This window comes from Pieris brassicae, chromosome 7 (assembly GCF_905147105.1).
Source record: "Pieris brassicae chromosome 7, ilPieBrab1.1, whole genome shotgun sequence".
In the NCBI taxonomy this organism is placed as follows: domain Eukaryota; kingdom Metazoa; phylum Arthropoda; class Insecta; order Lepidoptera; family Pieridae; genus Pieris; species Pieris brassicae.
This window is the reverse complement of record NC_059671.1, coordinates 9,744,064-9,756,834: the sequence shown is the minus strand read 5'-3', so window position 1 is coordinate 9,756,834 and position 12,771 is coordinate 9,744,064. Positions and strand designations below refer to the sequence as shown.

Sequence of the window (12,771 nt, the reverse complement as noted above, 5' to 3'; positions counted from 1 at the left end):
ATCTTCCTAAAACCTATAATTTGAGTTACTTAAGTGAACAATTAGATTTTTTAATATTAAATAAGAATTTTAGAAAGGATAGGAGACACTGCTGTAAACAGAACTAAACCCAAATAGGGCGAAAATAGTTAGTAATACTGAGGAAAAAAGGAATGAAGAAATTTTGTCTTAGCACGGGGCCGTTAAAATAGGCAAATAGATCTAAAGAAAGAAAATTGCCTAAAAAACTAATTAATCGATTTTAAACAATCTAAGGAATAAAAATCGCGAATTTTGTTTTCACGCATTACACTTTCATCAGTAGCACCAGGGTGTTTTATTTTTAAGTCATTTTTTCGTCGTCTCGTATCTATTAAACACTAATATATTTTCCTTGTTTATCAAAATGGTAAAAAAGGGATTTCTAAATCAAAAAGCTTTGTTTTTTTCTTCGTCATAAGTTTTTTTTTCACTTATACTAAAAATGGTTATTTATTAAATTTTAACAAAGGATAATAACTTAAAAATAATATAAATGTTGTCATATAATTAGTGTAATTTAAACATAAATTAGAACATTAATGGCACAATATTTTAAAGTATTTTAACAAAGAAATATCTATTTATAATAATATTCAAGTTAAAATTGCAGTTACTTTTTATATCTATTATAAAAATTATTTGTTCGTCTATTTCTACCTAATCCGGTATTGCTATGTCAAGAAAATAATAAAATTCTAAAACGGTAACTCCTATTGATTTCTCGTAAAACTTGAATATACTCGTCTATAACCTGGTACTAGGTTAACTGGTAATATTTACAATTGTTTAAAGGTCATCATAATTACTTCCTCAGTATCTGAACTATCTGACTTAGAAGAGTCTTCACTCGAAGCATCCAAAACGCCATCTTCACGAGGCGATAATAGATCACTCGACTCTGTTCTCATGTCATACAAAGACATCCTTTGTCCATACTTCGCTATAAACTCCAAGACAACACCGTTGGACCATCCGAAGCCAGTTTGTACTGTATATTCACCGCCTCCGCCAATTCGTCCCGGGACTTCCACGTCATATTTCTCGAACATCTGCTTGTTGTCTGAGAATCCCTTGTAGCATGACCTTACCCAGGATTGGGCCACACGAAACGCCAAGTCTTTAGCCTCTGGTAACTCCAATGCTTCAATAGCATTTACGGCCAGACTTACAAGTGGTGGCCAAGCGTTCGGAAAGTCCCATTGTTCTCCACTCTTTACCAATGATGTGGGAATACCGCCAGGATAATCCAGGCCGTGTGATTCTTTCAAGTACTTTAAGATACGTGGTGCGTTCTCTACAACAAACTCCTTGTCCGCAATTCCCATCCACAAAGGAGCGATGTTGATAGGGTAGAAATACTTTCGGAATTTCTTATTTACCAAGTCCCAATCGTGCCAGCAGCCGTCCTCTACGTCCCATAATACTTTTTCAATATTGTTAGTCCATTGTTTGGCGAGATGCGACCAATGCGATGCTATACGATAGTTGTTTATCAAGGCATGGAAATATGCCATATTTTTAAGCGCTTTTGCAAATATAGAATTTAGATCCACAGGAATGAGCTCTGTAGCGTGGATATCTGTCAAGTTGCCTTTATCGGTTCCATTTTTGATGAACCAACGGGTCGAGAAGTCCCACCCACTCTCTGCTGCGCTCTTTATATCAATATAAAACTGAGTTTTTCGTTTGTCGTTGTCGAAAATTTGCGCGTTTGTGTAGTCCTCTTGGTATGATTCTGGACGCGGTCCTTCGCTTGCAGCATAGTATCTAAGTAACGTGTACGCTTTATCACCAATATCAAATGTGTAAATTTGGGTGTCAAGCCAGTAGTTAAGTTCGGCTTCTAAAGATTGGATATTATTTTTCAGAAACTCAGTATCGTTAGTCGCATGAATATATAGGGAGACCATTGATGTCAAAAGCGGGGGTTGACTTCTTTGCTGATAGTAGCATCTACTACCGTTAGGAATATGACCGAGTTTGTTTACTAATTCTATTAGATTCTCGAGGACTCCTTTAACAGTTTCCTTCATTCCGCTGACGAGGAGTCCTTCAATGATCCAGTAAGTGTCCCAGTAGTAGAGCTCCGTAAACCGTCCACCGGGAATAACAAATCCATGAGTGACGGGTAAAAAACTGTATTGATCTGGGTTTTCTATGACGCTTTGCTTAACTTTTCTTCCAAGGGTTGGCCAAATGTCGTTAATATCTTTTGCGAATTGACGCAGTTCTCCATCACGGATGGAGGACAAAAATTGTGGGTTCGAGTTAAAGTCTGGAGGGGTCCATGATTCCAGTTCGCTACTCTCGTCAAAGTACTTATTGACGAATTCCCTTATTTGCTTCTCAGTGGGTTTATCATTAGTCTGATCGAGAAGTTCTTGGAAGGCAGAAAGAGTGGTCTCTTCATCGTTAAGTAGATGACGGTCAACGAAGGTTTTAGAATCGGGAAAAATTCTACTCATTTGGACATGATGAAGAAGCTTACTGTTGCAGAAAACACGTTTAGTACAGGATGGTGGTAAGTCTTCGGCTGTAGCTAAGGTGGCAACCAGGAGCAATGTAGTTACCAACATCTGAAAAATTACAAAAATAATTTTATTGGTTGGTAATAACTTAATTTCAAAAAAGACAGAAACAAGTTATTAATAAAAGGTTTATCCGACGACAAAACTTTTTTGTTATTTATAAGTGTACGAACAGCTTTTTAAATGTCACACAGCATTAGGAGGAAGTATAAAAATAAATTGAGTTAGACAATTTTGTATCCTTATAAAACCAAATTTCAGTACCCATAATTTAACCAGAAAATAAGATTTTTTGTAAAATAATTCTAAGCATTAAATTCGTGTTTATATTTATGGTTTAAGCTATATTCGATATTTTACCATTAAGTGTTGTATAATGTAGGTAAATTGTTATGAATAAACAACAAAATACTTGAGAAACGGTGACTACATCTCATAAGTAACTGGAACTAATCAGCCTTTCATTGCTCCTATCAAAATTTTTGCTCATTTGTATAACAATTGAACACAATTCGTCATGGTGTAATTAACTCTGACGTCCACAGCATATCGTACAATGTAGAATTTATAATATATAATTCCCAGAGCAAATACGATTGAAGCGACATTCTTGATATTAACGTCATCAGTTCGAATTTTTAGTTGAAAATTCATAGTATAACAACAAAGAGCTGCATCATAACACTGTAAAAAGTTGTCTTTAAAACTTTATTGACGGAATAATGTTGCCATTATATAAATTGAATACCACAGAAAAAGGATAATTATGTTTCGAAGATAAATACTTATGATTATTTAAAATGCTAAAAATATCTGTATTTATGGAAATCTTTTATTTCATACATTGAAATCCTTACATATTATAAAATAAAGTCCGGGTCTATTTACAACAGAATAGCGGAAATCGTACACACTTATATAAAATATATTATAATATATATATTCTATGCTACTAAATAGTATTCCTGGGGAAGGTTTTAAACGTTCGTGATTTATTAATAGACAAGTAAGGCCTCTTATGCCTGACACACGCCATCAAGATTTTCAGGCGAATACACGGTTTCCTCACGAGTGTAAAATACGCACTAAGAAATAACAATTGGTTCATAAGTGAGTGTAAAACGTACTACCTGCAGCTGAGTTTCATCATCGGGCGTCGAGACAGAATACGAAATTCCTCCCGTATCACCTCGACGTCCGTCGTTCCACAACTAAGCGTTTTTAAGGCAGTTTCTGCCAAAGATACCAACTGAAATACTTCCGAACCAATTCGCTTGAGGGACCTTCAAGAAAAGAGTGTTATTCTTAAAAGGCCTGCAATGCACAACGCATTAAGGCATTAAGAGTGTGGATGAGCGGCGGACTTAACATCAAGTGAGCCTCCTGCCTCTTGCCCCTTATTCTATACAAAAAAACGCACGCTCTAGCAGTGGCTAGACTAACTTCAGGATGGTTTAGGTGTATAGTTTTATATAAATTCTCTGAAAAACAACTTATTGTGAAATTAAATTAACAAAGTTGTATATTAAAAAATTGCTTATTTATTTTCAAAGAACAATAGAAGAATTAGAAAGAAGTATATTTATTTATTTATTCCCGAAGGAGTAAGCAAAAGTCACATACTTGTTAAATAATATTACATATATATAAACCTGTATTACAACACCTTGACCTGTACAAAAACATTGCAAAAAGTTTAGATGGCTTCAAACAACTAATTAACAATTCAAACTTGAATACCTTGTCTTGAATTTTTTATTACTTTAACATTAAATTAGCGATACTATTAACGAATTACTTAAGATATTTTTAATTGACGATTCTAAAAAAAATATTAATTTGTACCCGTAGTTGTTCTATGACTTGAGTTAGTACTTATGTAGAACCATTACAAGGTAGCTAATCAAATAGAATAATTTTCCATAATTTGGTGGAGATCTTAATTGACTTGCTTACAATGAGGCAAACGGAAAGGAGACTCATCTGATGTTAAGTGATACCGCCACCCATAGATTCACATTGCCGGAGAACTCATAAGTGTAAGCCTTTTAAGAAGGTACGCTCCTTTCCTGAAGTACCTGAAGTCGAATTGGTTCGGAAATACTTTGATGTGCAGCTGATACATAGCGCTGGTGCGCGGCAAAAACTGCTTTCTTTAACTGTAAAATACTTTCATCCATCACAGGAGCGTAATATATAGTAATAAAGACCCATCATGATAATATCCCCATTCGCTGGACCTATCAAGTAAAGGCCCTTACAGGTCCCACCATCACCCAGGCGCAGAGGCTTGCCACAGACAGTGGAGAGTAAAGTTCTGCGGCACCATTAACATAACCTTCGGAAATGAAGAGCCCGACTGTAGATGATAACATAATCACTAAATAAGAAGTTCACATATTATTCGCTGTAATAGTTTAGTTCACTTAACGGACCTTTTTTACTGTCCGTTGAGTGAACTGACAAAAGTTCTACTATTTGTTAGTCTTTAATTAGTTTTTAGTCATTTTCTAAATATTTATTGCTAGCTTAATCTTCCGTATTAATTTCTTGTCTGTTTTAATTTCGTGTGTGAGTTTCTTATTGGATAAGTAATTGTTGTTTTAGGACAAGATTTGGATCGTCGTTTCTTGTCCAAACAGCAGAGAAGTGGAACTCCTCCCCCCCTCAACCCCTACAATATCTCCTAGACAGTTTAATGAGGGTTCATTCAATATCGGGTAAATAGGCATCTCCTGGACAGACGTGCTCTCCAATAGGTCGCATCTCACTTAACATCAGGTGGGAATGTGGCCAAACGCCTGTCCAGTTTTATCAGAAGATAAAATAAAAAGACCTAACCCAAAATCTATATTTTCAGAAAATTTCCCAACTTGCATTAAAGAAAGTCATTTAAATGTCTTAGTAATCAATATAAACATGATTCAATGAGATTATTGCGCCAAAATATTGATCGTCTTTATATTAAAAATAAGTCTAATTGCTTTATTTAAATTAAAGTACCTATCTCTCTCATCGTCACAGCGTAATTATAATTTGTCAGAAAGAAATGCATAATTAAGGTTGCCTGGAAGAGATCGCTCGAAAGCGATAAGGCCGCCAGTTGCCCTCCTTTTGATTTAATTATGTTCAATGATTTTTTTCAATTGTAATGTAACGAAGTGTTAATAAATAAAATAATAAATAATAAGAATTGCAGTGTTGGCTGAGTGGCTTCAGCTCACTCTCACTTCAGACTCATCCCTGAGGTCATAGTTTCGAACCCCGGCTGTACACCAATCGACTTTTCCATGTGCGCTAACACTTGTTCATACGGTGAAGGTTAACATCATGAGGACAACCATAAATTAACAAAATTTGTCCACCTACCTTTCTATGAAATAAAAATGACCAAACCGATGTTATCTGAGGAGTTACCGATGTAGGGCTGTAACGCAACTGGATTATTATGAATAATAAGGAATAAAAGGCACTATCCAGTACAACCTCCATAACAAAGTGATACATTACAAAACAATAGGTGCTTGTGGCATGAGGATAAATTTCATTGCCTTGAGAGGAGTTATGGTTTTGTTACGAATAGATATTGAATCGTGCTCATAGTATTAATATCGCAGCTGAAATAATAAAGAAATACAAGCATTTCAACGAGCAGGTTAGACTTGAATCTGAGTAACATGATACAATTTAGAGCAATACGAAATAAAACAAATATTATAGACGCAGCTAAAATGATGTGCCATCTGAAATGGCGTTGGGTGGGGCACATAGCAAGAACGTGCGACAACTGATGGAGCGAGACAGTGCTGCACTGGTTTCCGCAACGGCGCTGGGGTCACCTGGCCCACGACAGACAGGAGTGAAAATGGAGGAGGCCTATGCCCAACGGTGGACAAACCAAAACCTGACAATGCAAGAATATGATGGCTTCCTAAATGGTACATCGTATTTTACCTACAGTTAAAAGTAATTTTTTTAGTATCCATATAAGATAAAGGTCAATGTTCATAATTAAGTTTTGGAAATAAAGGCTAGTGTTATCTTGATCTAGGCTTTAAGTCACCAGGTCCCGAACCTACGTCCATTTTATACCCGATACTAGGCACTTATTACACGTCATAAAACAGGGTAATAATGATGTAAATGCGGCCTTACTGCTATAACGTTCCAGACTACATGGCCAAATAATCTAAATCACTGTTTCCCAACGTCGGGCCTACACCCCACAGGGGGTCAATTTAATTGTTAAGGAGGGCTAATCGTAATTTTCGGTAACAATTTCCTAGTAAATTACTAGGTTCCTTCCTTAAAGTTACTTAAGTGGACAATTCCATTTTATTATATTAAAAATTATGTTTGTAACATAAGAATTTGAAAGGCTAAGGTGGTGGGGACAAGAAAGGATGGGAAACAGGGATCGATCGTAAAGTAATGTAGGCCAGTCTTAAGGAACCTAAAACCATCCACGTTTCACATACCAAATTCGTGAGTCGACTATGAATGTATAGTTGTATTTACCTCAAAAGTATTGTTTATTAATTTCTTATGAGGATAAAGGCCATTTTTGTATTACGTAAAGATTTAGTTAAATGTAGGAAACTTATTTATCTAATCGCAGTTACATAAAGCAAAATAAACCTTATAAATAATAATAAAGAGATAAAATTATTCACAGTTGATGAACTGGATTTTGACGGTAGTTGATTACGCTAGGCCTAGGATAATAATAATAATAATAATTTATGTGCAAAAATCTAATGGTTGTACAATATAAAGTTCGCATATTCTGCCACACATACGCGTACAAATTTGTCTAGTAGTTACATCATCATAGTCAATTCTTATATTATTTTATCACTACATCATCATTATGAAAACATATTATTACGTTATCAAAATAATATTTATTATAATACTTCACGCAAATAATATAATTATTATTTATTTATTTTAGCAGACAATTCTTAGTATTGTGTTAGTTACGATATTGTCCTAAATATTATATAAGTTTGCTTTGAAGAATATTCAATTTAAAATTTAAAAAATATTAAAATATACCCATCCATTCCATTAACATCAGTCGAGCCTCCTGCCCGTTTAAATTTATTAAATTTATTTTTTAAGAAATCGAGTCTTGAACAAATTATTTTTTATTATTTTGGCTTTTATATGGCTATGGTGTTTGTTATATACCCAGATATTTATAAAATAATAACTTATTTGCGTAATACTTTGCAGGGAAATAACAAAAGATATCAAACTCAAGACTTATCTTTAAGGAAATCTATTTTTATTATTCATACTCAACAAATCAAAATTATTTACGAACTATTATATCATATAATAATTACCAGGACAATAAATAATTGTTTTTATGTAGCTGTGTTAAGTGTAGTGTACATACACATAATACATAAAGCAGCATATTGGCCAAGTGGCTTCAGAGGACGAGGTCGTAGGTTCGATCCCCGGCTATGGACCATTGCTTTCTGTGTGCGCATTGACAATTCGCTCGAACGGTTAATGAAAACGTCGTGAGGAAACCAGTTTGCCTTAGACCCAAAACTTGACATGTGTCAGGCACAGGAGGCTGATCGTAGCGACACTGATTCAATTATTTATTTTAAATTTAAGCAATGCTCCTGGATATATTTGGAACTAAACGGATAAAACAAAATTTCTAGACAATAATAGTGTACACATGACTGTGTCACTAGCCATCATTCATAAAAAATCTAAAGAACTCCATTTCCTTTGTATCTTTCTCTTTCTCGTATATGAGACAGATATATACTTCTGTTTGTATTAAGAACGATGTATAAAGATTGATTTATTTTATGGGGGTAGCTTTTAAAAGTGTTTTTAGTTCACTTATAGCTATTATAAGTAGTTTCTATAGTCCCCTAAAAGGGCAGGAGGCTCATCTGATGTTAGGTGATACCGTCGCCCATGGGTACTGCAAATGCATCACTGAATACGGTCAAGTGGAAGGAGCTTGGTGGTACTGTATAAGTATCGAAATATAGTTAAAATATACATATAGGTGTATTTATGTATATTAAACAAATTTCCTCATTTTGCGGTATTTAACAAAATTTTGATATTATTGCCAAATTGTCATCTTTACCAAGCAGCTAGACCGAACAAGTGAAATACTCATCGTCCTTTAAACTTTAATAAAAGAGACACTGGACAGACACCGGTGGGAACATTGTCTGCTACAAATGTTTCTTTGCTGACGACACGCAGACATGAGCTACTGAAGAAAGAGAGCCAACTGCGCTTAAAATAACGAGTTACACATATAAAAATAGTTTCAATGTCCAGGCGTAACAAACCATCGTAATAACAAAGGGTTTTCTAACTATACCGAAATCTTGAGCGTGATTATTGAAGAGCAACATTACAAAATACGTGTAAACTTTCACAAAAGCCACCTTGGACAGTCCTTCAATAAAAATAATTATTCAAAGCGTCGCATGAATTTGAGGAAAATTCACTGGCCTTCTGAGTCACCAAGTTTCGAGGTTCACAATTAGTAATCATAGAATAATACAGCAAAACCCCATAGTTTCTTCAGCACACGAATACAAAATAAACAAAAGTTTTTACATTAAGAAGAATTTTAAGAAGCGATTTTGAATTTTTTTCGTTATAATTATCATGTTTGATTCACATATATATCATAAAATAAAATATTATAAAAACTATTTAAAAAAATGTAAGTATGGAGTTTCTTGCCCTTACTTCCCTCTGTCTACCTTTTGGAAGGGGAAACTAGAATCATTAATAATTTTAACTTGTAACATGTATGTTTTGAATATCAAAAGCGCCTTTTCTAATAGGCCTAATCGAAACAAAATGATTTGACTTATACAAAAAAAAACATTAAATTTGACGCCAAGATACAGCACAGATTATTATTATATGATTTAATTATTTATTGCCACAGATTGCCTCATTTATTTTAGATTCGTGATCTTTTTTTTTCTATTATTCAAGGTGATCAGCCTGCTACGCCTAGCCACGCCGCCAAATTTCCGTATCTAAAAAAGCGTCCCGTTTTCCTCACGATGTTTTGCTTCACAGTTCGAACGAGTGTTAATTTCGCACCTAGAAAGTGAATTGGTGTACAGCCGATGAACCCACGATCACAGGGATGAAAGTCGTACGCTGAAACCACTAGAACAACACTGCTCTCTTTTTTAATTTCTAAATACTTCATACATTTTCTATTTTAAAGCGAAATGCGATTCTAGTACAGTGCGCGATATAACTTTTATACATTTTTAGTGAAAACAATTGTAGCATGAAATATCTGTGTGAACATAAAAATTGATTACGTATTACACGGTTAATTTATCACGCATTTTTAACAAAATATTTTACGCAGCAACATTATTATAAAAAGAGGATTTATTGATAGGTTCATACACTTTTTTTACTCTGTGTTACCATGTGCAAGGGCACAGAATAAAAAAAAGTAATACTAATATATACACAACTATCTGCTTTTAATGGACTAGTAAAATGACATTTTATCCAGACTGTAATATCCACTAACAGAAGCTGTTGTCATAGTATCGCTGAAACTTGTGATAAGGCGGGACCCTGTCCAAGTCGTTTGATTTTCAAGATATGGGTTAATTTAATATTGTATGCAATTTTAATATATACTGTTTTTGAAGTGAACATTTCTTAGCATCGTTGTGATTTAAAAGTCGATGAAACGAAAAAGCGACGATAAAAAGAGGCCCATAAATTCATAAGATTTAACGTCAAATCATTTTCTGAATTAAAAACCAAAGATGTGCAAAAAATTAGAGACTAATTAAATTCATAAAATTGGATAAAATTTATCAATTATAAAAACTTTTTGGAGTGAAAACTTCTTACTACACTAATTTAATGTTTAAGTTGTTTTTTCGTTCCATTGACTTTTAAACTTTAATTATTTTGGTTGTTATCAAAATTAAAATTGAATTTAAAGAAAAGTCTAATACTACAATTAGAAAGTGAAAGTCTAATTTATATATTATCTGTCTATATATATAATTCTCGTGTCACAATGTCGTTCCCATACTCTCGATTATTTTATTAATGATTTCATTTTAGACCGATTTTTTTGTTATTTTTTGTCACCCCTCTACGATCAACCCCTGTTTTTTTTATTATAGTAGATAGGTTATTTTTATTGAACTAAAAAAATGTTTCCTGGAAATAATATACATGGCAAACGTTTGCCCGGTCAGCTAATTAAATATAAAAACTTTTATAATCATTGTAGTTTTCATCAAAATTAATAATTGTTATAAAACCTAAAAAATAAAATTACATTCGTCTCGTTATCTAGAAACCAATATTTTTAGGGTTTCGCTTCTACCACGTGTGAAATGCACACGTTTTTTATCAATTTTTTTGTTTGTTTTAAGAGCAGGCATTGATTGTTTATAGCTACAAGAACACCGAACGATTGTTTTGTATCTATAGCTTTCATAGTTCGAATCGGGATGACTGAAGTCAAATTTTTAACGCAAATGGCAGCCGCAGCCTTTTGGGCCGTTGACGATTTTCTTCTCCAAGTCTCAGGGTGACTTAGATATTTAGAGTTGAGACTTAATTATAACTATAATATCGCACTTCTATTTCAATCTATACAAATATTATAAAGTGGTTGAGTCTGTTAGGTTGTAGGGGGTAATAATTGGATCTCCTGCACCGACTTCGGAAAATCTTTTACCAATAGCTATGTTATTTGTGAATTTCATATTCAAACTCAAACTCAAAATATATTTATTCATATAGGTAATATCTCAAAATATATATATTCATATAGGTAAACAAGTACACTTATGAACGTCAAAAAGAAGTTAAATTAATTGTAAATTTACATTTACTACCAGTTCGCAAGTCAAGGGCGTAGAGCGGGCAAGATGAACTGACAATAAACTCTCCGCCACTCTTTTTAATCGCTATGTTTTGAGTCATACAACTTGTTTGAAATGATCTTAACTTATTAACTTTCATAGTATTCGGATTTGCTAAGTCAAAAGAAATGGTCTAAACAAAACATGTCTAACAACTTTTCTGCCTTAATGATGAGAAATATATTATTGAGCTTAACAAAGCTTGATAATCCCTACAAAATTACGATACCAATGAGCACCTTTACATATAACTTTACAATATATATAGCTAAAACCACGGTTGCCAGGTCAAGATTATAAAAAAAGTATTTTTGAACTTGAAATAATTTTCTCCCTACAGTCATCAAGAGAGTACCGATTCTTAAGAGACCGGCAACGCACTTGCGAGCCTTCTAGCAAAGTGAGTGTTCGTGAGCGGCGGTATCACTTAACATCAGGTGAGCCTCCTGCCCGATTTGATTCTGTTACATAAAAAAAGAATGAATTAATTTATTTTGTCGTTACAGTTTCTATAAATATTTCATGAATTCTTTACTACATTTTCATCTGGTATCACAAATTACTAAAGTTTTCTCTATACAAAAAACAATAGAAGGTTTAAAAGTTTGACAAGAACAATGTTTTTGTATGTGATTAATTAAACTTGCTTGACCGCAACTCGGCTTGATATTATATGACTCCCGTATATACCGTATGTAAAATCTTATACGATTCTGACGGTTACACTTAGGGCTTTCGTTTCGGAGTAAGCCTTAGGGCTAGCACGAACTATGACCCAACAATGATTGAAGACACTCACTATAATTTTCACGAGAAATTCCGATCAAGAATGTTAATTGTCTTGGATGAAAAACCCCTTAATCTTAAAAGTTTTTACCTACTCACCATGATATCAGTGATATCATTTGATATGATAACGATCTTAAAATAAACATGTTTATTTCCGTCGTGAGACTTGGAGAATTATTTCCCCATCAAGACAACATTGGCTATTTAAAATCTCATCGTTGTTTATTATTACTATGTCTGGTATATAACTATTACCGCGACGCGAAACAGAGTTAGGGCCGATATCATTGGGTCTTTTTTATAAGAATATTGACGGCATCAAGATGGTTCTCAACAAAATTTTATAAAGATCAGATTTCGATAACTGCAGCAGGAATCTTATATGCATTATGATGATGATGGAGCTCGTCTATATTCCTAGGTAGATAATTATCATTCTAATATAAAGAACTTGGTAGAGTGGCAAATTAACATTCGCTGCAAAAAGATTTGGTTCCTGAAGATAA

At 33.8% G+C, this 12,771-nt stretch overlaps 1 protein-coding gene across 3 annotated transcripts in view; it reads right to left on the bottom strand.

Moving 5' to 3' along the window:
* Nucleotides 1-549: 549 nt before the first annotated feature.
* LOC123712512 (trehalase-like) overlaps nt 550-12,771 on the bottom strand; it is a 29,076-nt gene continuing 16,854 nt past the window's right edge. Inside the window, exon 2 of one of the 3 annotated variants that reach the window (XM_045665636.1) lies at nt 550-2,597. In XM_045665636.1, the coding sequence (XP_045521592.1) occupies nt 798-2,597 (1,800 nt within the window). In that variant the 3' untranslated portion in view covers nt 550-797. The remainder of the gene's footprint in view (nt 2,598-12,771) is intronic. The other 2 variants (XM_045665635.1, XM_045665639.1) reach the window with 2 other exon arrangements.